This window comes from Corvus cornix, chromosome Z (assembly GCF_000738735.6).
Source record: "Corvus cornix cornix isolate S_Up_H32 chromosome Z, ASM73873v5, whole genome shotgun sequence".
Lineage (NCBI taxonomy): Eukaryota > Metazoa > Chordata > Aves > Passeriformes > Corvidae > Corvus > Corvus cornix.
Genome location: NC_046357.1, coordinates 44,275,680 through 44,302,093, shown reverse-complemented (window position 1 = coordinate 44,302,093; position 26,414 = coordinate 44,275,680). Strand labels below are relative to the sequence as shown.

General features: G+C 42.2%; 1 protein-coding gene across 2 annotated transcripts; it reads right to left on the bottom strand.

Annotated features, from left to right (window-relative positions):
• On the bottom strand, positions 1-26,021 carry LOC120411494. 2 transcript variants are annotated; one of them, XR_005603823.1, is made up of 2 exons: positions 2,715-9,496; positions 1-1,397 (listed from the first exon to the last, which is right to left on the bottom strand). XR_005603823.1 is itself a non-coding variant. In XM_039566950.1 (2 exons), exons 1-2 carry the CDS (start codon positions 25,956-25,958, stop codon positions 572-574), a joined length of 867 nt encoding a protein of 288 aa, XP_039422884.1. In that variant the 5' UTR covers positions 25,959-26,021; the 3' UTR covers positions 1-571. The 2 variants fall into 2 exon arrangements, 1 of the variants encoding a protein (XP_039422884.1); XM_039566950.1 differs by lacking the exon at positions 2,715-9,496 and adding an exon at positions 25,918-26,021.
• Between the last annotated feature and the right edge of the window lie 393 nt (positions 26,022-26,414).

Here is a 26,414-nt window from a genome sequence, read left to right as displayed (position 1 = left end):
CACCAGCTCCATTGTGTATTGTTCCTCTTTCCCAGGTTAATGTCCCATTGATTGACCAATACGTTGTTTCTCTTAAGGGTCAAGTTCCCACCAGTTAAACAGTAAGGTTTTCTGCACTGTATGTTCTTCATTATCTGGTCAACGTGCACAGCAGTGGCCCAAACATGGCAGGGCCTTAGACACGATTTCAGTCCCTGACACACGTCACCACATGGTCCGCGGTTGGAACTCGTCAATATTCCATCATACAAACAACAGTACGATGCAACATGCCATGTATTAAAGATCGCATTAATGATACTAAACAAGGAATACAACAAAGAATACATAGAATCCCAATACTTAAGGCACAAAGTAATACTTATCCCTTTTTTAACCAATTCCAACCCCATGTCCATCCAGCAAATGGATTCCAACTGGTGTCTTCTTCTACAAGGTGCTGAGCAAGTGTCCGTAATTTCTGTATCTGTGCATGGACAGAGCTAGAATTACCACTTAAGTTCATACAACATAATCTGTCAGTATTTTTGCATCCATGTCCATCTGCTAAAAGCAAAAAATCAATTGCTGCTCAATTTTGTAGTGTAGTATGTCTAATACTGTCTGCATCAACTAACAAATCATATATAGCTATGTCGGTAGCATTGCTAAACTTTGCTAACCAACAGCCAAGTTTATTCAGGCTCGTGAGTGCTTTAGCACTAGCAACCCCAGGAGCCAATAAAAAGACAGTGATTGTCTTGAGTGTTCCAGAACTCAACAGTATCTCTGCAGTCAGGAGTAGAAGCATGTGTGGCTCCGAGTATGTTGGTGGTGAGTTCGGTTTTGTTGGATCCATACTGCAACAGTTATATTTGGAGAGTGTTAGTTTTCCCAAGGTACATGGACCACCTTTAATTTCCATTGGCACTTCAGCCCATGCTTGGTCCCCACAGATTAAGAAGATACCTTGTGAGAGTTGCATATGTGTAGTAAAACTCAGGGTTAGTTGGGCTGTGGTTGAATTACACCAGTGTGAAGCATTTTGATACCATGGTATCGTGGCATTAACCCACCAAGCTATAGGACTGTTCCTCGTGCTAATAAATTTAAAGTTAGTACAACTATCTGCATTCAAGGTGCCTAAAATCCGCAACTCCTGTGGGGATAAAGCAGGGTGAGAAAATGTCCCGAGGTGAGACAGTTGTGGCCACACTCCAGTAGCCGGACAGGCCGCAGATGCAGGGGTACTGTTACACAGCTGTTGCAGCTCACAGGCAGTGAGAGGGACGCTGATCAAACATGTTGTGAATGGGTTCTGGGGCAGAGCAGGGCTAAGGCATAAGGTTTCTTCTCTGGTTGCCTTAGCCAGGGTCACCCAGACGTTCTGTTCCAGGTGAGTATGAGTCTGAGGTACCCTGTTAAACAGAGGAACAGTTACCTTCCCGCCTCCTCCCACTCCCACCTGTTACTCCCACTGACCTATGTGTTCAGCAGGTATTTGGTGCCAGTGTCATTCCCCTGGAATAGTGATTGTAACTGTCTGATTTGTTTCTGCTGCTATCACCTCAGTAACCATAGGACCAGGTTCCATAGAGGATTGATGCCATACCTCGGCACTTGAAAAGTAGAACTATGCAGGACTTTGAATTGATAGGGAGGGCGTAATTCAGAAGAAAATTGATTCAATAGTTTTACTAGGGAATATACTAATAGAAGGACTGGTGTTCCAAATGCCTAAAGTGAATGGCTCTTAATTTTCCCACTGTTTAAAACAGTGCAACTATAGAATAACTCCTCTGAAACAAAGGTAAAATTAATGTAAAAACAAACTAATACGCATTTGAAAACTGTTCGGGTTTTTTCATCCTCCCCCTATACAAAGAGGCTTTTGATTAGGAGGATTTTAGTTTTATCCGAAAGCATCCAGCCCATATACGCCAAATACAATGATAAGCAAAATACAGTCAGTAGGGACAATAAGGGAGTGTTGTTTCAACATTGGCATACACTGAGAAGGAGAGGAAAGATAACTTCTAAAACAACAGTTTTATTCAACAATGGTGGAAAATATAAACTGAGTTTTGTTTTAAATTAATTGTGAAAATAGCTCAGGATAATGTTACAAATCACAAAAATAGAAAAAGTATGAAAATTACTTCAAGTGGTGATTAGAAATAAAGTAGTATTATTAAAATGTTACATCAAACTATGAAAAATGTTTCTTAAGTTTCTTGTGCTGCTCTATGCCTTATTTTCTTTGCAGATAGGCTTATGATCAAGGCTAGGAAAACAGTAAAGCTCATCATTTTCAGACGTGGTGAAACCTGGTGATTTACATTGGAAGCACTAACAACTCTAGAAAACTGCTGTAGGAGCTGGGTATTCTGCTTTGTATTCTGCAATAGCACAGCATGACATATCTTTCAGCCGATGAACTGAGGTCCCACCAGGACCTCAGTGGACAAGCTCACATTGTGCTTAGCTCCTTGACAATCTCCCAGGTAGAGGTTACCTGGCTACCTTGCCCTCCAGTTTTCCTCTGAAGCAAATTAGCTAGCTCTGTTCACATCAAAGCATGAGGGCAGCTCTGTGGATATCTCACTAGCAGCTCTTCCCAGAAGATAGCACGGACCAGCCTGTACTCTGTAGGTTCTGCTTAGTGTAGTTCTCCAACATTATTGCAAGTAAGCTGACTTTCTTTTTTGTAATACCCCAGAACTTGCAGCACATACCTTAAGATTCATGGAATGAACTCTCCACTCTAGAAGAATGAAACACAAGTTACATGTTACACTTTAATTGGAAAAACACATAAAAATAGCAACTTGTAAGGCCACTCTGTGCTGTGGGTGTACAGAATTTAACACTACAAAGTCACTTGCTACTAAAGCAGGGGTGAAAATATAAAATACCTGCTTGTAATAAATCATTAACAGTTGCTTGGATTTCTGCATCTCCTCTTGGAATTTTAACCCTGGCATGTAGCTACTTCCTTGTGTGAAAAGCCTAATAGGTAGGTTTTCTTGATTCCCAGCACTTCTCTGGGGGTTCCACTCCCCAAGCTTACTTAGCTGCTGTATTTTTTCAATTATCTCATCCAGAGGATTTCCTGTTTCATTAATCAAAAGGGTCATTATTACAGTTTCATATGCTGGGGGAGTAGTCTTAATCAGTCTATTTCTCACAGTAACAGACGCGGATTTCACATCAGAGGATCAGCGTCCCCAGTAAAAATTGCTGCTTTCATCCCTTCCTTCTTCATTTGCTGTATACAATCTTACAAGGTGTACCATGGACGCTCAGACCCTGGTTAATTATTTTCTGTGGGGTATTTAATACCACATCCCTGACTAGCTAAGGCTAGCAAATTAGTATCCTATGCATTAGTTCTAAATGCATTCTATTTAAAAAAAGAAAAGGGCTTAGCACCAAAAGTTTCTCCAAATCTCCTGCATCCAAAGTTACGACCAAGAGTTTGAGATCACCTAAAAAAATCATCAGCAAGGGTATCAGCAAAATCAGATCTAATATTAAGTGACAGCACAACAAAGTTCATTGGCAAGATTCACTCTACTACAGTTAAAGCACACCAAGGAAAAAACAAGCAACAACAAAGCCAAATAAAATCCAGGCAAACAAAACAGAAACAAGCCAGGAACTACCTCTGTGTATGTGTGACAAAAGGACAGTGAGGCAAGGAATAAGAGGAATATGGCCTAAAAGTTTAGCAGCACTCAAGAGTACTCTAACTTAACTTTTACCTTAAACCTAAAAATTTAACAAAGGAACAACATTTAACTTATACCTAACTTAACTTATAGTTTACAACTTAGCCTTACTTACAGGCCTAACTTACTGAGATTTCAGATTGCAGTGCGGCAGCAGCAACCACAAATGCCTGCTTCTGCAACATGTCCTTGTCTTGTTTGACTAACTGTTTTTCAAAATCTGTATTTTTTCCAACTGCAAGTTTGTATGCAAATAATAGATATCCTACCATGTGTTCAGTATGAATAAGCTGCTCTTTAGAGTATGTCTGAGGAGTTTGCACAAACTCTCCCCAATATTTCAACACCTCCATGGGGTCTTTAGCCTCCCACAGTTTGGGCCCAATACTTTCACAAGTTTCTAGCTTGTCCCACAATGTGCTCCATGGTTCCTGTATCCACTCTGGTCACTCTGCTGGTGGACCACAGCCCGAGGTTCCTTCTTATGGAATATCTCTACCAATGCACTGAGACGTGCTCACAGCAGCAGAAATAGCAAGGATGAACACTCTGTTGTACGGGTATCATCCAGCAACATCACAAACACAAAGGACTAAAGAGTTTTTTCTAACTAAATCTTCACAGCATTTGAGCTGTGTTTACAATATCCACACCATGCCACATTAAGTGTATGACAGCAATCACACTTCAGACACAGAGAAACACTACTAAGCTCCCAAACATTACTGGGTACCTGGACTAAATCTTGACCTCCCATATGCAACACACACACATGGAACAGCATCTCTCAGGGCAGCTACGTGCTTCACGCTCTTGGTGCAGCTCCATGCTTCGCTGACTAAGCCTTGTTCCTTTCTCCCACACATACACAGAGAACAGCAGTGAAACTACGCATTTCGCTCTCTTGGTGCAACCACGCAACCAGCTGATCACAGAACAGCCTCTCCTGAGGCAGCTACACCCCAATGATCAGGCTCTGTTCTTATCTCACACACAAGGAACAGCATCTCTTGGTGCACTTATGTGCCCAAGCTCTTGGTGCAACCACACACCCCACTACTGAAGCCCTGTCCGTGTTTACATCAGTTTCTCTCTTTCTCACATTCAAACCTGACTTAGTTTTTCACTCACACACATTCAAAACAGTGTCAGTTTTTGCACTCTGGGCATCCCATCCTCATTGCCAATAATGTTATGGGTTCTACAGGATGCCCATGTGCAAAAAATCTGAAACGCAATTGTGATTGCAAAGCAAATTTATTGTATTAGTTGCTGTAGCAAATCATACTGACCCCATGATTCTTGAAAAGCTGCTGAGCAGGGGAAGCAAATGGAGCATGGTGCTCAGGCAGGAGGGGCAGGTAGGCAGGGCACAATGAGGGCATCCCTTGGACTGAAATGGCACTCATTTTATCCTTCTCATCCCTTCACCCCAGAACCAGGCCTTCTATCTCCTCCTCCAGAGTGGAATTTTTCCAGTTACGATGTCATCGCACACGTGGCCAGCACGTAAGATGAGGCCACAATGGCTCACGATACCACCTCCATGCTAACACCAGCTCCATTGTGTATTGTTCCTCTTTCCTAGGTTAATGTCCCATTGATTGACCAATACGTTGTTTCTCTTAAGGGTCAAGTTCCCACCAGTTAAACAATAAGGCTTTCTGCATTGTATGTTCTTCATTATCTGGTCAACGTGCACAGCAGTGGCCCAAACATGGCAGGGCCTTAGACACGATTTCAGTCCCTGACACAACTTGTCACCAAGGAATGGTCTTAGAACGGAAAAGTCTGGGAGAGGGGGATGCGCAGGACCAGATACCTCACAAAGCACCTGCATCTCCTCTTGTGACAGTGTGGAAAGACCAGGCCTCTGTGAGTCAGTCCTGGCAGAGGTTTGCCCCCCCAGCTCAGGGTGACGGTGGCTTTTTGCCCCTGCCAGGGACGTGTCTCAAGCCACTTGTGTCCCCACTGCTGGGGCTGCAAATCTCCTACCTCAGAACAGGGTTGAAGAGATATCATAGCTGGCACAAGGGAAAAGTTGGGATGTACTCTTAGGGTGGGTGTCCAGCTAGGACTGTGACAATCACGCCATGTACCGGTCTGGGAGCTTTGATATATACCCACTGAAGAAGTTAACTTCATATCCCTTAAAAAAAAAGGAACAAATCAGAAGCATTCTCTTCGAAGGGTGCTGTACAACAGTGCTCAATAGGGTTATACAAATCAAACTGATGAATTCCATAGCTTCACAGGGTTGAAGCAAACTGTGCATTAAGTCCTGGAACTGAAGTCTGCATTAGCTGATATTGTTACCAATGTCAGTGTCTTTTAAAGCCACCTCTCAATTCCCTTCACAACCAGAAAAAAAACCAGCCCTTATGTGTGAAATAACCCTACAGATCTTGCAACACTATTGCATAACCCTATATGGTGACAGAAAGTGTCCTGACTCAAAGATTCAATTCTTTAAAAGGTGTGAGGAAAACTTATGTAGTCTGTTTAGCAGTTTACACCACATTTTCAGACATGTCTAAGAACAGATATTTTATTCAGATAGAGGAATGGGTCCAAAACTGAATGATCAGAGCTGATACATACTGAAAACAGAAAGACTGCTATGGGAAATACATATAACAGAGATACCGAAAGGAAAGAGGCAGTCTGTGAACCAAGAAGTAAAACAGCTGAGATGTGCTCCTTCCTAACTACTAAAATGATGACATTTTTTCTGTAAGAAAACAAGATAGTAAAACTGGTAGAATAGTGGAAAGTTAGGAAAACAAGATGACAACTGACAGTACTGCACACTCGGACAGCACACAGGCATCAAGCCCATCTTTGTATAGCTGCAGTGTTTAAGGCATTGTATTTAGTTTTGATGCATTATTATCATTATAGTCACTTAAATTCTGGTAGCACTTGGATACTGTGTCCTAAAATTAAGTATCTTCTGGCATTTTTTCATCACAAAAAAAGGGGGGAATGACTCAGTGATGCCTTTACTTCAATGATGAAGTTTGCCTGAGAAGCTCCTCCCTCCCTGCTTTTCCTGGCCTGCTGCTTGTCACTCTGGCTTTCCCACATTCTTACTCACTGCCATGCAGCTGTCTGGGGGCTTAAGAAATTATCCTGGTTAAGGACCAACCATTTTTTCCAATCTGAGACACAGATAATTCCAGAAACAAATCTGTTCTCCCTAATTGTTTATGTGTTTACACTTTGCCCCATCATTTTAGTGTCTGAATGCCATGTCATTTGACAAGCCTTACATATGTTCCATCTTGACAGAATTAGGGGATGGAATTCACTAGCCATTACATCTATTATAAGGAAATCAAATATGTGGGGCGGGGGGAATAATTCCCAGTTAATGGATAGTCGCACAGGATGGCCCATGGGCACCAACACAATACAAAAAATAAATACTAATAAAAATAACGTCAGTTCTTACTCATCTTTGCCACAAGAAAATAGGAAGTGGATTCAAGTGGCTACCCTGTCTGCTTAAAAAAACAGCTCTCAGGGTTAGGGTACGGTACACATTAACTATAATTGTAGCTACTGCTGAAGACAGTGGTTAGATTATCCAGCTGCCCTACTTCTCTCTCCATTCTTCTGTGCTTGCTGCTCCTCTTCCAACACTATTGGTGCTTGTTTGACCAGCTTGACCACAGAGTTAAGCTGACATAAAACCAGCCCTATCAAATAAGTAAGTGAATGGTTTTATTCTTGTTTGGCTTCCTAGACTGACTCATCTCACCACTTGACTCCTGCAGTGTGTCCCAGTTTTTGTGCGCTGTTTACCCCTCCAAACATGACAGTAGTTCCCTGTCTCAGATGTCAGAAAGCATCAGCATTAGCCAGAATGTGTGTGAACCTGCAAGTATTGGTTTAATTTGTTTGGGTGTGCTAGTATTTGATCTGAGGGTAATAACTTCAAGGGCAGCTATGTGATACTGATGAAGTGTTTTGTTTAATTACTTGGCACAGGGCTTCAGATGACAGACAGGACAGAAACTGAATTCCTGTAAGGTCAGAGAAGCATACTCAGCAATTTCTGCATCAAGCCTGTACCTCCTGCTTGAGCATTTCTGCACTGCTTTTCAACAAACCTCCAATTCTGGAGATGAAGAATCTCTGAGAAAGTGTGATTTCCAGTTATTAATTGGCTTTATTGTTAAAAATTCATGCCTTACTTCAAGCTTGAATTAAACTAGTTTTGACTTCCAGCCAGTGGATCTTCTTGTACTGTTGGTCCCTTGACACAGGTGTCTATTCTGTACAACTGTGGAAACCACACAAGAAAAAGCACTTTTATAAGCACTGTTATCAGTCTTAAATATTGCTGAGAAAATGTACATTCCCAAATATCTTCATACTGTCTCCATCACCTCTTCCTAAGGTCTCTAGAGAGAGCTGTCAGGGAAGACACTTTAAGCATACCCATAGAATTTGTTGCTCTGCAAAGTTCATGCAGTCATACCCACCAAAACCTAGAATGATTTTGTTTTTCTGAGAACAACACACTCAGCTGCATATGTGTTATGTGGGGGTGGGAGGGAGGCTGTGGGGTGGGGTTTAGCCATTATCTGAAGTGCTAGACAGTGGCCACAGCTAGACAAGAAACATCAGGTGATTGTGACCACAGGGTAGGAGTGATACCAAGATGTCTGTTCTTGGATGCTCAAATGATCCGTCAACCTCATCAAGCATACTTACAATCTGGGATGATTTTTCTAAGGTTTGACTGGAAGGAGCATCTGGTTTTATACCTTTCTTGCAGGTGGAAGGTAATATTCTGTTGGATCATCTGGGCATATGTCATCAAAGCAACTCCCTTACAAGGTCAGGGTGGCTTCACTGCATGTTGAGAACACAGGAATAATGAAGTCTAGGTTTGCATTGGCACCCATATAAGCCACCCTGGTTGGTGGTAAATGCTACTCCATTACAACCTCATGTATTGTGAGGGCAAAAGGGCATACTTCTGGATGCCTGCAAGCCTAAGACAGAAGTTTTTTTCTCATAGCATTAAACTTGCATGCACAAAAGCTACCTTCTCAGACTTAGAACTGCAAAAGATATTTGTGACATTCAGTGAGAGAACCCCATAGGAAAACCAGAAAGAAATGCTGTCAAGTGCATTTTTTATAGGTTTAGGTATCAATGAGACTTCACAAATTATTTTGCCCTTAATGCAATGTATATCAAACAGACACTGACTTGGCTCAGTGGGACCATACTATCCCAAAACCTCAGCACCCTCACACACAGGACAAGCCCCTACAGGACAGCAACATTACCCCTAACCAGATCTGAGGCTGCATAGTGCATGTGCTGCAACTCTATGAGGAGGTATGATAACTAATATAATATCTAATAACATTTTATTAAATATAATCATAAAGGAATAATCAATGTCCCCAAAGTTTCCTAGAAAGGAAAATCCTGGAATAATACCTTTCCTGGCTTTCATATTAGGTATGAATTAGTTATGAAATAATCTTCACCATCTTTAAATAATATTGTGTGCTACACAACATTAATAGCACACAGCATGATTTAAAGTTAGTAATAGTAAGGCTTAGTAAGTTTCTAAGATATTCCCAGAATTTAGTCACATGAAAAAAACCAGCTGCCCCATACAGCTGCATGCATGTGTGTCCTCACAACCAGCCATGCTGAGCCTCCTTTTGTGTATTGCTCACTAGCAGCAGCAGCTGGGATGACAATCCTTGCAGGTGTTAAGACACTGAGCAAATTTCATGTTCTGAATTTTTCAGGCCATTAACCTCCAGCTGTCTTGGCTCAGTGGGACATTCTACTACATGAAAACCTCATCACACTCACCAACAGGAGAAGGCCTACTGATGGCTGACCAGCAGCACTGTCCCTAAAGAGGTCTGAGGCTGTACAGTGCATGTGCTGCCGCAAGAAAAATGTCCCTCACAGCCCAATCTTAGCAGGGAAGCTGAGTACTGCCCTCTTCCCTTCCAACTTTGTCCTTTTACAGCAGTGAAGGAAATGATTCCATGAAGAAGGGGCTAAGACCAAATCCAGTTATCTGTTTTCCATGGTGACTTGCATAATCCTTCATCCTTATAGGTACTCTTTATAGTCTTTTAGAGAACAGGGACTGCGCGAGCACTCTGCAAGCCAAAGTCATGGTATATATGTACAATCCGTGACAGAACTTAACTGACTACTCCAGGCATGCTGATGACACACAGACTGCACAGCTGTGAAACACAGTGTGCCAACACTCTGTGCAAACTGCTCTTTGGTCTGCTTTTACACATTGTACTGGAAAGTCATGCTGTCAACAAGCAGTGGACCCTTTGTGAGTGGAGGTCAAATAATGACATTTCTGCATGAAAGAGACCTGCCACAAAGTAAGCTTTATCATACTGCTACATTCAAGAGCTGTTCAACTGAAGATTATTGACTGCTAGAGATTTAACTCTGCTACAGTGTCAGAAAAAGCCCTATCAGACTTAGAGTCCCTTATACTGATTCCTGTGATACACTCTGTAGCATTCTGACTTTCTGGACATTTCTTTTTGTTAACAGGTGTTTCAAACGTATCATGCAAGTTTTAATATCATAGATGGGGATTTCATAGATGGGGATTTCAGATTTACTGATTACTTTTGTTTCTCTGTTTTGTCTGCCACATTTTCTAAAACTCCCTTCTTTTCCTGATTTAGACAATGCCTCCTCAAAATCAAAACATCTCCTTGCTGGGTACATTTCCAAGATTAGCCAGTCCTGCTAACTCCCTACCAGTTTCCTGTCAGATTGCCCATGGACTGCAACAGCATTCAGCATGAATTTGTGAGACATAATGTGCATCTGCAAAAAGTGTTCTGTTAATGATACCAGTGGGCTTAATATATGCATACTAGTAAGCAAGGTGCCTATTACCTTTCACTAGTAATCATTCCTCCAATTTCCATTTCTTGCTACCTTTTTTGATCATATTCGACCTAAACTGCAGGCTCTTCTGTGTGGGTTCTTTCCTCTATCTGTTCACTTAAGTGACGATAACAGAATTATGCAGAACGGGTCACAAAATCAGAGGCGGAGCTTCTTATCACCAAGTTTCACATAGCTAAGTACTGAGCAGGAGGGACTGGATTTTGGCAGGCCGAAGGGAAAAACAAATGGGCTTGTCTTTGTCCTGCATTGTGATAAATCTCCCAGCCATGTAAGTGTCATCTCAAGACCGAGAACCTCAGGATGTGAAAACTAAGTGAAATGTGAGTGTAGACTATGAATCATTGGGAGCTGAGTCATCAACACAAAGAGGTCTGTAACACCAAAAATGTTTCTCTCTTCCAAAAAGGTCCTACTAAGTAAATACTTTAGTATGAAATACTGATCCTTACTAAGAAAAACCAGATTTGCTTATAAGCATATTTGAAGCTGAAGCTCATTCACTCGTGAAGTGCACATTCCTAGCACAGCATAATGGTGCCCTGGTTTATACTCATATCTTCCAACTACCATAAAAAGTATCAGTCACAGCAAGGATGTTCATCTTAACAAAGAAAAAAGGAAATTGCTTAATCAATGTAAGACTGGACAAAGCACAATAATGGATGACATGAAGGTCAGACAATGGAGTAGCTGACTTGTTTTTAAGGGTGAATTTTATCTTTGCTTTCTTGTATTTCAGCATCTCTAACATCAGCTGCAGGGAGGGACATAGCTACCCTCAGAAAATTAGCATCAAAACTGAAGAAAGTCTTTGCTGGTTTGATTTTTTTTCCCAGCAGAAACAAAGACTCTATGTTCCCCCTGTATTCCCGTGTTCTGTGTAGTCTTTGAGCTGAGTTGTGTTCTGTGTAAGCTTTGAGCTATGAGTTGCCTCTTTGCTTCTGGACACTTGCCAAAAGAAATTATAAATGGGATTACTTTGTTGCTCAGTCTTGCTCTTGTAGCTCTTAGTAAAGTGTTGAAGGTCCCAAAAGACATGTGACATTGCACGTATTTCAAGGGTGTATCAATCCATCCCAAAAGAACAGAAGGAACCTTTTGACTCACTTCAGTACCTGTTGTCTTACAGGACAGCTTCAAGAATAAAAAAGATGAAGAATTTTTCCATTAAGTAAAAGTTAGATAATTGATTATTATAGTGCAAATGAAGTTCAAATTAGAAAAACAAACAAACAAAAAACCCCAACAAAATACTTCTTTGAACTTAATTTGAAACTGTGGTGTTGCCCATTAATTTCAGTTCATGACACATACTAACAAGGAAATTTCCTTGGCTGAGTCTTGGTGTTAATGAATAACCAATGCATGCCTCTTAACTTTTACAGCTGAGAGTCTCATTCCTGAAAAGGACACCACAGTTTTGAAATAGTTCAATAAAAAAACAGGACACAGGCATGGGATACAGCTTATTGAACAGCCTGAAGTTTTTACATTTTTCTTTCAACTGAAGTACCAAAGACCTATCCTTTCCTGTTTACTTCATGTTAGAGAAACTCATAAGGGCTGTAAACACATCATAAATCTCTGGTGTTTTACCTTGCTTCTCTCTGTTTAATTTATGAAAATACAAATTAAGCATTGTTAAGTTTGCATCACTGTACAGAAATTCTCTTTTATACTTTTGCTATTCAAGCAAAAATATTCTCTCAAATAGTAATTCTCTGCTCTTGTCACCCTGCTCAGCAGATGGTAGGGAGATCTGGCTGGACAGAAATTTTAGCTGGACTTCCTCTTAGGCCACACAACACACATTATGAAAACATTCCCTACTTTTCCACTGTCACGCAAAAGCTATAAGCAATGTCATATTAGTTACATAGGAATTCTGACAGTCTCAAAATATCTGACAGTGAGTGAGACACCAAGAGCATGACATGACATATCAACATTGCAGAAGACAACATGTCAAAGAGTCTTGTAACTATGCCCCTGTTCTCCCTGCAGTACTGATGGAACATGCAATTAGGCTCTGGAAATGTAACATCACCTGTGTTACGCAAAACACTTCTTACATGACTGTATCATTCTTACACCTGTACATTATGCAAGAAGCCTTCTCATTCAAATAACTTACTAATTTTATAATTTAACATTGCTGTGTGGCATTGCAGTGAAACTACACATGACGAATGAAATGGATGGACATCAGGAAGTGATGTCAGAATGGGATTATGTGTGGCATGCTGTGAGGATCCAAGCCTTGGTAGTTTTCTGATACTGAGTTTAAGGAAAGGGTGTTTGATTTTTAAGCTTCTTCCTTTATGAACTTGGCTGTTTAGACCTTCCTGAGCAAAAAATGTGCGGCAGTGTGAGCTATTGTGGACCAAGTAGGCCCAGGACAGGAGTTAGGAGTACTAGCAGGAATTACAGATGGAGCATACTAACTAAAGTTGCTCTCTCCTGCTGACTTTCTGTCAAAACAAAAATGACTCCACTACTCAAATTACAGTACAGGTGTCTCCAGATGAGAAAAAGAAATGGGCTTAGACAGTGCTACTGACACAGAACTGAAGGAGGTAAATAAGAGGACACATGAAGGCACTTAAAACATATCTGTGTAAAAATTCATCTCAGATTGAGGGCACTCCCAGCACAAAAGTTCAGATGACATATATAGCAGGGATTGAATATTCGAGTGAAACAGAAGCAAATGCTGCTTGTCACTGCTGCTTGTCACTGCAAGCACAGTCCAGTGGTATTAGGGACACATGACAAACTCTCTTTCACACAGATATTGCCACATGTGAACTTTTTGCAACTGCTACAGCTTCCAGGTGTTTCTTCCACCTTTTCCCTAAGTACAGAGTAATTACTACCTATTGGGACAGTTTCTGCATATAAGCTGTTCCAACTACATTGATGACCCTAAGAATTTGCATCAGCTACCTTTTCCTCTTTTCCATGACTCTAGCTGTTAACATTAAATGTAATGTTTCATCAGGAAACCAGGCAAGATCACTTTAATTAATTTCTGTGGTATAAAAAATCTGACCTTACGTACTACAGCCAAGATAAGAAAGAACTCCAGCATGGAGCATTAATTACCCTTGGAAGGTCTCACTACACCAAATAATTTGCTCAAATACATTCATAAACTGAAACTTGACTTAAAAACATTTTGCAATAATTATGACACTTTTGATCCATGATCCTGAAAGTATTTAATGTTGTAATACATTACTCAAAGTCAGGGTTGGATAAGAATAAGAACTGGCATCAGAAGTGAGAAGACGGCACACAACAGGTAAGGCAAAGCACACTGAATGTTTTTAGTTTTCTCTCTGTTTCTTAGGTAACTAACATCTTCAAAATTGCCAGTCCCCGGAGTATATTAGACAGTTTGTGTTAATAAAAGCTTGTGGCTACCATCAGTAACATACATTTTAGAAGAACTGGATCTTTTCCTTAAATCAATCTATCCCTGCTATGAAGTACCCATAGATTCGATTTTCTGTGTGATAGTCTTTTTTTTCCCCTCAAAAAAAACCCCCTTGTCATTAGGTTTTACAGATCATCATAAAGAGAATGCACTGATGCTTACAAACATTTACTAAAGACCATATTTTGGAAAATATTTTATTCAACAATGCTTATAATGTCAGCAATATAACACTTTGGTAAACAATGGACAATGGTTTTTCAGTAGTTAATCTTTTATGGCATTTTAATGCCAGTTCAAAACAAAGCTTCCCTCTGTGGTCCATCAGGTGTGGAAGATGAAACCAAACAGAAGACTAAAGTCTGGATACCAAGTAAAAATGCCCAGAGACTCACATATGTTTTGAAACATGAGATGTAGCTTCCAAAATCCAGCCTGGTCTCATGCCTCTTCCAACAGCTACCAATATTCATTGCTTCTGCTGAGGGAGTAAATAGATAATACCTGTTGGTGTGGCAAAACCTAATGAACAGCGAAAAGTGAAGGGGAAAAAAATAGTCATTATTGGTCCATGTGAGGCTTTCTGACCATCATGCTGCCTTTCAACACCACGAGCTGTTTGAGAGATAGTTAAAAAATTGCAGCAGGAATAGTATCAGCACAGTCCTAAGGCAGACATCTTGAAATCTCCTGAACTCAGATAAGTTCTGAGATTGATCATTATGTCAAAGATTCTGTCTAGTTAGAAAAACTGAGCTCTCCTTGGAGCTACCACTGCTGTTGCAAAGCCTTGAAATATTTAATTGCAGAGCTGTACTCATTCTAGCTCTTAAAAAACGTATGTTTCAGAGCTTATTTTCTTAGAGGCCCTTCTCTACACCAGATATCAGTGCATTCCAAATACCCATTAGTGTGTTATCTGATGTATTATGTCACAGCCTTGCAAAAAACCTGCATTTGTTTTGGACTATAATGTCCAAGAAGCTGTCAACACCTAACATTCTGGAAGTGTTCAGTGAACAGTTAAGCTTATATAAAAAGAATTCACAACCAGCTGTTAGTCTTGTGAGATCATGATGTCACTCCCTGCTCACTGCCCACTGTAGTACAGACTGGAACACTTACCTCATATACAAAGAATTTCTCATTGCAGATTCTCACTTCCTTAGACCCTCCAGCTAGGAGTATTTATTCAAGACCCTCCATTCTAACAATCACAGGGGGCTGCTGATTCCTCTGTCAGAGGGAAAGACCAATTTCATTTTGTTCTTTTTTCTCATTATTTTCTGAAGTGATTGACAGAAAGAGCAAGCCATTCTTCCAGCAGCAGAGATGAAATTAGTCAATGCTCAGACTCGTTCCCCTGCTCTGCCATTTGTAAGCCCCATTTGTAAGCACAGTAGAAACTTCTGAGATAGTATCTGAACTACAGTCCTGTCATTAAGCTGGTAGTTAACTGCCTTTCAGATCTGGAAGATACTACTACTTGTCAAACCTAGCATGCAGAACATCAACAATTTGGCTTCATTTCAGCTCAGACCAGAAGATGTTGAGTCACACTGTGATAAGAAAGCATCCAGAAGAATTGTCAAAAATCTCTGAAAACCCCATTTATTCAGGAAAACTGCTCCACCATAGTTACAATAGCTAAAAAATTCAGACAGTTTCTAGGTACACCTGTCCTTCTTTTCACTCTAACGCCAGAAATATCTTCCTGTAGTTCCTGCATGAAAGAACTACTCTCTCTTCTCTATTATTTAGTGCCTATCAATGTCATTCAAGCCATTAAGAACAGGCTACAACAATGTATTCTCCCTGTTCAGGAGACTAACAAAAACTTCACCTCATGGGATATAATGCTTCCTACCACTGTCAGCATCTCCTTGTTTCTGTTACAGTTTTATATCCTGATTAATGTAGTTTGCCAGGTATAACTGAAGTGCCATTGTGAAAAATTACCAAACAGCAGCCTAAGTCCAGATATGTGGAGACACAAATCATATTACTGTGTATTTACCACAGTTATTTTTCATTTCATGTGCAAAAATGTTCAGTAGAAAAAACCTCCATATTTTAACCCATATGTAAGCCTCACAAGTAAAAAAGCATCATACGTCACTCAAGCAAACAGATTTTTACTAAACTTTTACATTAGAATGCAACACTTGATAAGCTGAGCCTCACAGATTTGCCTTAGCATCTGAGGTATCAGGCTACCTCAGTCTACAAATACATCACAAATTATTTGACTTAACAAATTATAATTTCAACTATATTATTCAAAATTTATTTATTTGCTATTTATTAAAAAAACCCAGCCACATCAGCAATTAATACTGTGACCAGTGCTGAAGCACTTCGCTTCTCCATGCCCAAATCCCAGGACACTTTGTTCAAGATGACTGCCCAAGATGTTAGAGCAGTTTTATTTAGCCATAGACCTATCCCAGAGAGAACTATTCAAGCCATTTACAAATACTTACTGAAGTCAAGAGAATAAAAAACTGCAGCTTATCAGCAGCCTCATGTCAGTATTTTGAATAGCCTGACTGTTGCCTTTTTTTATTAAGAATTTAATTAATAACTAAATTTTCACAGTTCTGGATACACAGGAGAAAAACAAACATAAACGCCTCAGATCCATCATCAAATGAGCTCACAGAAAATAATGACCACTACAAATACATAGCCAGTGCAGAAAATATGCATGAAACAATGCCTGAGAGCCTTGGTTGGCGTAATAAGCACACTGAGACTTGGAAAACTGTCTGCAGCAAAGAGAACACAGATTGTACTGACTACCACCCAGTAACACAAGCAAATTTTGTGTTCATCTTTGTTCCTTCCGCAGTTTTCTGTTTGGTTTCCTCCACCTACACACAATATCTAGTTTCAGACAATTCTTGTTAGATTTGGTATATCACTAAGGACATTTGGACCTCTGTATTTCACAGCATTGTAATCTTACTATAATTCACAGATTCTATAAAACTTCAAAATACAGTCCCTGCTTTCCTCCTGTTGCCTTGGCTGTATGTTGTAGTAAGATCTCACTAACATACACATAGTATGGTGTTCCTTCTACCTCTTCAGCCACTCTGCTGTCAGCATGTTGCCTCCTTTCTCTTTTCAACCCTTCACCTTTCCTCTACTGGCAGCATGGGTGAAAGATGAGCTGTTTTTCAGAAGGTATGGATGTCCCATCCCTGGAAGTGTTCAAGGCCAGGTTGGATGGGGCTTTGAGCAACCTAGTCTAGCGGAAGTCAGATATGCCCATAGCAGGGCGGTGGACTAGAGAATCTTCTAAGGTTGGACTGGAGGATCTTTAAGGTCACAAACCATTCTGTGACTCTCTGCTGCAGGTATCACAAAGTCCTGCAACATGAATTCTCCACTCACACATCACAGTGGAGCAAGCTCCAACTGAGCTTGCAGAGGAAATGTTAAACATATAGTTTCCCACCAATGATCCAGATGAAGTGACGGCTTGTGTTATTAAGCATTGGGGGCAGGTAGTCTACTGATTAGGACTGAGAGCTGCAGCATTTAATGGACAACAGTATTTCAGATTTGTGTCTCTATGTGAGGTGCTGCCCTTAAGCATTATATGTTTGCATTATATATTTCCATTAGGTAGCATGTATTTTGCCATAACTTGGCAAAAGTTTCAGAAGCTGCTTTGAAGACAGCATAGATAGCAACAGCAGCATGACAACAGCAACCCAATGCAGTAAGGAAGACATGGATGTTGAGTTCTTTTTAATGTCAGATGCTCACTGCAGAATGGTGTTTCTAGGCCAGAAATGCAACCCAGGATTGCTGGGAGTAATCCACCCAACTTTACACTTTGCACATGTCTGAGTTCAGAGAGAGGCTTGATAGCTAAGGGAAGAGTAATGCCCGTCCCCAGTCTGAGCAATGAAATACACTGAGCAGACCTCCAGGCACTGAAATACAGAGCACCTATACTGACTGCAAGGAGCCTGACACTAAACACCTTGAATTAAACAATGTGTGTTTCTCCCTGGTGATTAAAAACACACATCACCATTGAAAGGTCAAAATTTTTACAAGCTTCCTACCTGTGCAGAACAGAAGGGACTTGCTACTCCTGTTCAGATTTAGACTCAGGTCACCATAATTAACTGTCCCAGGAACTGTTCGATTCGTCAAATATTGCTGCAGTTGTCTCGGACAGGTAAGTGTAAAGGTATGTCGTGTTTCTTTTTACTTATTGACCTATACATTTACGACAAAAAAATTACTTTTTTCCCCCCTAAGAGAAATGCTAATCTTTTGTCATCATATTCCTACCAGCAATGCTTAAAATGTCCTATAAAACAACACATACTGAATAAGCAGTCAGTAGAAATCATAACAACAATGACTACACTGCATCTTTTTCTAAGTCACTGAAAACATACAAGGTTGGTGGTATGCTTCAGACACCAGAATGAGAGGTATCATAGTTAAGACTACTCCTTCTCTGTGATAAATGAACTAAGAAATTTGAATTGAAAGAATTGCATTCGTACTTTCTCTCTTAGTAACGAATGCTTCAGCCTGGCTAGGGTTCTGACTGTCTGAAAATTTGTTTACTATCAGACCTCCAAACTAGACAGAAGTGGAAGATCAGCAGAAAGATCTGTTGTATTAGTCACAGCATGTCCTAGCACACAAGCAGTTTGGGACAGTAGTGAGAATTCTAAAGAAATTTTTATAGCAACTGATATTTTGGCTTTGATATGACTGCAATACTGTCAGATCTCAAAATTAATTTGTGCACTTAAAAGAAGATAGTATTGTACTGAGCTCTTGTAAACTGCTGGTTCAAATGTCTTCTCCCACTATTGTCTACAGTTTTGATCAGGATGGTCAGATGAGGAGTGCCATGGGGAAAATCCTCTCTCAAACATGAAAATTAAGAGCCCTCACAAAATTATGACAAGGTTGGCAATGCCCATATAACCTGCCTGAAATGCTGATGCTTCTGCAGCACTTCCAGTGTAGTAATTCTGGATGTGCATGCCTATGGAGTTGCAAGAAAAAACAAGCCCATAAATTAGGGCTAAGCTCTTTCTAAGGCTATATACAAGTTACTACTCAGTACTCAATGCCTTTCTTTTCTAAGGTTTATAAGCATCCTTGCAAGCCGTCACATAAAAAACTGTACGCGTGCTGTTGCCACACATCTAAAATGAAACCAGTGGTCCATGAGCCACACTCAGGAAAGAGGAAAACAATCACAATTTTCACACTTACATATTTATGGTAACAATATACACTTCAGAATTGCCCTTCAGCTCTAAGACTTAAATTGATAATACACTCAGTAAGTACTATCTCTGTACGGCAGGAGAATTAAATTAGACTTAGACAGAAAAAAGATCTGTGAAGACAGAGCATAAAAATATGTATCACAGGTTCCACGCTTCATAAAACAAGAGATTAAAAGCCTATTAAACAGAAATTAGTGTCAAGGAGAGAGAATGCCCTGACCATCTTATCAATGATCATCACTGGTCATCACTGAACCTTGGAAGAGGCAATGATGACACTCTTGATATCTTGTTTAGTGTTTCATTAGTTAGACTTGTCAACAAACTGAAACATTTCCTCAATAGCCACTCATATCTATCATATTTTTAACAGTTTAATCTGCCCCTCCCCTCTGACTTCACTGAGAAACACTAAAACCAATATAGCTATTTTGCCTCGTACTTTTCAGTGAAACTATGCTCAAATGCTAAGTCTCAGTTAGCCAAAAGGTAGATATTCTCCAAGGAAGTGTTTTATGCTTTCATAAGTTTCTATAGCTAGCATACCTGTGGCAAAGTATTATACTACCTTATCCCACCACAGAATGTCTTAGACCAATTTACAAAATGAACAATAGCAAAGCTCTAATCTCAAAGATACCATGGGATAAAAACATCTCGCTCATGTTATTTAAGTTTTTATGTGTCTCCAGGGTTGTCTATGGCTAGCACATCTTCATGAGGTCACTTTTAAATGGGTTTCCTCCACAACACAAATGGCCCAGGACTGGAGTCACCTTCTAGCGTCACTCACTATGATGCCTACTCTGGTTTGTATAACATACGGTTTACAAATGTGTTTCAAAAAGCATGCTTAATATTACAATGGTATTACTCACTTACTTGAACTTCTTTCAGGGCTTAGTTGAGGTACATGTGACAGAAGTATTCTTCATACCAAAAAAAAAGGTAAAAACCTGATACTTCCTTCTCAGGATTTGCAAAAACAATGCACAAATCTTTAGTGCCATATGCCAACAACTACATACCATACATACATGGTTATTCTAGCAAGATGGCATGATAATTTGCAGTATTTGGGAACTGCTAAACAAAAACATTTAATTTCACAAAATTTCTGTGGCAGCATAATCATTTAGTCTTCACAAACTTCCTTTTTATTTTCCCTTAAAAGCAAGTAAATAAAACAGCAAAGAAAATACATCAAAATTCCATTAAAGCATTGCACTTTTATTTCAGGGGCTATCACTAAAGACAATTCCCCTTATGAGATTTTTCCATTCTGACAAATGTGCTTTTTCTTTGGGCTGATACAAAGACCCCTTGCATGGAGATACCTGGAGATCTGAAACCCTTCATTTTCAGTCCCTATGGGATTTTTCTGCCTACACTTTGCTCTTGCAAGAGGAAGCCTAGATGTGTGACAATGACAGCCCCTAGTGGAGCTCAATTATATCCACAGCAGCCTTTCACAAAACCTCTTCCACAACCACTGCTGGATTTGCAATACATGGAAGTGCATTTTTCTACAAACGTTGATGAATGAATATGGCCATGTTTCTTCATTTTTCATGCACTCTAGCTAGAAATTAACTATGTGCCCTGTTTCATCAAGTTTTTTATTTTTCTCTCATCACCATTTCTTGACTTAGCAATTATATTTTCCAGTTACTTTTTTTCTGAAATGAAAGTCAGCATAAGGTTTTATTGCTTTTATCATTACACTAATTCACAAGTGAAAAAAAAATCTATTTATTCTTTGCTCTCACTGGAAGTGTCACAGCATTACTTACTGGCAGACACTTACTCAGATGCTCTGAGATAGTTTCTAGATAACTGAAGGGGAATTAGAGCCTTTGACAGCAAGCGCAGCTCTTGCCGGGTCGTGGAAGCCTCCATTTCTCATCCAGCTGAGTCTCCTTGCCCTGCTCTGGTGGTAGGACACACGCTGTCTCCCAGAGACTGATGGTCTTCTCCTTGAGTCTGTCCCCCAAGAAGAGAGCTCAGCAACCTCGTGTCTGCAGTAGGGTTTGCTCCCAGAGAAAAGGACCCAAGTCAGTGTCAGAGTTCGGCAGGTGGAAGAGGGGCTGTGGATGCATTGCTCGTACAGGGCGAGGAGATGGTCTCTCCAGTGCTTCACCTCCCTGAGAGCATCCCTGTGTCCCTACAGGCTACCACATGTGGAGCACATCTCCAGGCTGCATCAGGTTTTTGGGCAGGGCTGTTCCACATCCAGGCTCATGTAGCACAGCTGGAGAGCTAGGTGAGCCCTATCATCTGCTGAGTGGGGCATCACAGGTAAACCAGGGGGAGGAGAAGGAGCCATGTTTGCCTTAAATAGCACCAGGGTGACTGGGCAGAGAGGAGAGGTATCACAGTCTAGAGATGTCTACAGTCTCCAGGTGCTGCTGTGGGAGTTCTAATCCTGGGGCAGCACACGGACATTCTTTTGGGTGCTAGGCAGGTCCAGACAGGGGAGCTGGAGTGGACACAGCAAAGGCAGTTTCTAGAGCTTCTCCAGCAGTGACACCAGGAGGACCTGGATCTCCTCATACACACCAATAGGTAGCATGCTTTGGCCTGTGCTCCCCTCCTCTGTAAGGTCCTTGCCTACACCTCTGTTCATTTTCTCTGGGGTGGAAGTGCTGGGGTGCTTCCCCAGTCCATCCTTGGGGTAGGCAGGCACAGAAGCCACATCAGCGTTGCCCTGATGGGGGCAAGAACAGCCCCACAGGTAAGCCAGGGTCCAACTCTGAGTGGAGGAGGAGGAGGGGCCAGCCCCACTGCCAGAACATCCCCAGAGTGCTGGGTATGGCCATGAAAGCAACACTTTTTTCCTGCTGTGACCTCTTGGGTAGGAGCCAGATGAAGGTGGTAGAGAACACTGATGGGCAGCAGCAGGTAGGCCTGTGGGACGAGAAGGAGCAGTTGGCAGCTCAGCCCCTATTGCAGAGCCAGGATGCAACATAGCTGCATCCCAGGAGCAGGATGCCTTGCTGCTTAAAGGTACATTTCACCAAAATGGGTTTCATTCCAATGGGACCTATGGATATTGTCTGTGAGACATTAGACAAGTACAATCACAGTGTAGACTCTCAGCTCTGCTAATAAGTTCATTAGAACAAGTCAGTCCAGCTGAGTCTGGCAAAGCTGTCTCCCTACTTCACAAAAGTGTCTTGGGAATGAGCAGAGGGTGGTGATCACATACACATGCAGTTTTCCATGCATGGAGTTTGGACAAGAGAGGGCATTATCCCACCTCACGTCAATACCATCTTGCTACTGCCTCTTCCAGAGCAGAGGGACATAGAGGAGGAATGGAGCTGATTCCAGGAGGTGATTGCAAAACTGAGGCTGAGCAAGCAGATTCAGCTGCTGAAGCAGATGCACCCACACTATGTTGTCTGCCTGAATCAGCTCTCCTGTGTGGGTATGTGGCATGTGTCTTGCCCACTGGAGGTCCCTGGCCTGGAGCCTGTGAATGGCATCTGTCACTCCTCTGTGTCCAAACCCAGGAGCACTGAAGGGCAATGGTGGAGCAAGTCAAAGCAGAATTGCAGCAGCACTCATTGGAGGAGCACTGACCATTCATGATGCAGCAGCTTTCCACAAAAGTAAGAAGAGCTGGAGAGGGCAAAGTGGAGGTGGGGCAGATGTTTTTTGTATGTGCTGTGAGTCTGAGCAGTGGTGTGTGGTGAAGGAAAGAGCTGAGTGCTGGGCTGCAGACATCTTCATCTGCCCTCTGCCTCCTTCATCCCACTCCCTTGCATGGGGAATTGCGATCCAACAGACCCTCTGGCGCACAAGTGACAAAGGCTGCTGTGTATGTGCATATGCATCCTTGTTCTCAAGGAAGCAGAGCTCTCCACACAGGGTGCTGGTGAAGTGCCATGGGCTGGAAACAGCCTCTTGATGTTGCTTGGGGTTTAGTTACAGTGATGGGTGAAAGGAGAAAAAGCCTACAGAACACGGGACTTAGGGCATCCTCTTCGCTTCTCTTGCAATGCTCTCCAGAGTGCTTTGCTGGAGGAGCACAAGTTGATGGTGCAGAAGTTCTTGGAGGAGTGAGGGAAGCTGGTGGTCACATGGGCTGAATTTCACACCCAGGAGTGGCTGCTGAAGGAGTGGCATAAAATGGAACAATCTCAGCAGATGGGCTCCAACATGATGAAATTCCACTGCAGTGGAGCCCCTTCCTGTGGCCTCAAGCACAGCCTGGCAGGCTCAGGGATGGATCCTGCACACAGGGGAAAGCACTGCCTTCAGGTATTTAAGAGGCATCACTTGGGATGGTGAAAACCAGGCTGTTCCAGGCATGGCCTCCACCAGCCTGTCTTAGATGTCACCTGTCTTTCTCCTGTGCCTGTGAAGAGTTTTGGGCAGCCAGAGCAGGCAAAGATGCCTCTGATGTATCTCTAGTGGGGTGAAACTCCCAAGATGGGCTAAGAAAAACCTCCCTGTGCCTTGGGAATGTGTCCAAAGTCAGTTCTACTCCTGCCTGGGACTGCCCAGAGCAGATATGTGGCATAGACATTGCAGCAGAGCTGCCTTTTAAAGGGCTATCAGGATGGAAAATAACCATCCAGGCTGAGTTTTTCTGCTGCTGACAAACTGTCAGGCTTTGAGCTTGTTTTAGGGTGTGGAAAATGGTGAGAGGCTCCATCCTTTCGGTGAAGGAGTGTGTGTGTGTCTGTACAATTGTAGCTCTGCCAGCCCTGGCCCCCCACCCACTGTTCCAAGTACCTGGTGGTGTTGCTCTGCACCCCAAACTGGCCCACCATGAGAAGTTCAGCAGGAGCAGATTGCGTTCATGACTTGGGAACTCATAAGTGAGACAGTGTCCAAGACAGGGCAGGTAATGCATTGGTTTCCCCCATGCCCATCTTAGGAGCAGGCAGGGCTGAAGTTGTGGGGCTGTGAGCCGAGAGCCAAGGAGGAGTAGCTGGAAATGGACAGGGATCAGATGGATGAGTCCTGGCATGAGCTGATGCAGTAGAAGGAGGTGAACAGGGCAAAGCATCTAGCAGTGGGAGGAGGACATTCAGAGCATGACTGAGGTAAGCAGAGCGTCTGCTCTGCAATTCATACATGTACAGAGGCCATGACCATAGCTGCGGCTTCACGCCTCTCCTGAAGTTGTGAACACTAATCCTGACCCTGAAGGGAAATAAGGGGATGCAGAAATGTGCCTTGCCACAGGGCAGCAAGAGTCGCTGTCCCCTGCCTCACCAGCCACTCTGTCTTGCAGCACTTATCCCAGGAAGGGGAGCAAGTCCTGCAGGAAGCATGCAGGATGGAGTCTGAACACGAGGAAGGCTGCAGGCCATGCAGTGGCACTGTAGGAACTGAGGTGGCACAAAGAGCATCTGCACCAGGCAAATAGCCCCTCACCTTTCCTCCTCAGCCTGGGGCCTCTGTGCCAAGGGCCTGAACCTTTGCCAACAGCTACTCTTTCTCCTGGGGATGGGGTAGGATCATCTAAGCATAGGTAAAACATGAATTTCTCTATATTCCAACTGGAGAGGATCACTTCTGAAGTATTGTAACTGGAAGTTTGTGGGTTTTGTATTGTGCCTACTTGGCCTAACAATTCATCTCCTAATTCATAGAGAGCAGAATAGAAATATATTATAAATATAAAAATACCAAGAAAACCATAAATTACTGGCTTTTGGAATTTTCATAGGAACAACTGTCTAGGAAACACTGGCCATATGCCTGTGACTGAGCTAAACCCATCCTCACAGTTTAAAAAATTAAAAATAATTTCATAGCAGTAAAAAAAGCATCTGTCATACGCTTTTTACTTAACTTTTTCACTCACTGGAATGTACAAATACTGATGGGATTCCTGGAACCAGCGTGAAAAGTGTAAGTTTTGTTTTCCACAGGGAAAACCTACCCTCATCTGGAACTCAACCTGCAATGAGTTCTCAGAGGAGATGCATTTTTCCAGACTCCTCAAACTATTATAGCAACTGGCTGAGTGCACCTGCTGCAGCATTGGCAAGGGTTTTCGCACTTCTGATGTGTTCTCTGTGGGTATCCACATCTACAGTAAAAGGAGGAGAAGGCAGGGACAGATAGTAAAATGGCTTTGTGGTGCCAACGACGGTAAGGTGTCATTTCAGCAAGCAGAATTGTCTGGCCTAGTTACGGGCTGGGATGTGTGTAGAGCTGGATGCTGTGAGGTAGGGGAGGGGAGATGGGGCCTTTGCACAGCTACTCCTGAAATTTTTGTCGTTCCAGCGATTAGTCAAGAGTCTGGGCACTGCAGAAATCTGACACCGAACTGCCTTCTGAGAAACACAACGATTTGTTCAACAGACAGCAGCTTGTGAGAGCAATTTAGGCAGCCATTAAAAGCAAAATTTTAAAAAAAAATTAAGTATAATCTCGTTCTATTTCTGTTCCGCAAGTAACAGGAGCAGGTCAGCCTTTTCAGATACTACCCCTTTAAAAACTAACCCGGTCCCGTTCTTTTAACTCCTTCTCCCATGCAAGCTGCTACCGGGGAAACAGAAGTTACTTAACTGCTTTTACTTACGCATTTACTGCTTTAAAAGTATTTTCAGCTTTGAAAATCATGTAAGCGTCCCAATCGGCTAACTCCTGAGGATTCCCCCTTGCTCACGCAGCTAACGCTCACCTCCTGACGGACGGGCGGGAGGCGGGAGCAGCGGCAGCCAGTCAGAGGGGAGAGCTCCGCAGGACAGCCAATCAGAGACGATCACTCCGGGAGACAGCCAATCAGAGGGGCGAGATCGCCGTCCCGGGCGGGCGGCGCGGAGGCGCCGCGGTGCTGAGGGAGGGGAGGCGGTGGCGCCGTGAGGGGCTGAGGTGGGTTGCCGTGGTTGGTTCCTGTCCGTACGTCTGTTTAAAAACATTTGACGCTGGCAGAAGTACCTCATCCTGCATATTTCGCTTACTGAAAGCGATGTTCTCTCGAGTCCTTGGAGAATGAAACAGGGTCATATCCTTTTACAGATGGATGGGGTTTTTTTGTTTTTCCTTAAAAAACTTGGAAGAATTCCTTGTAGCCCC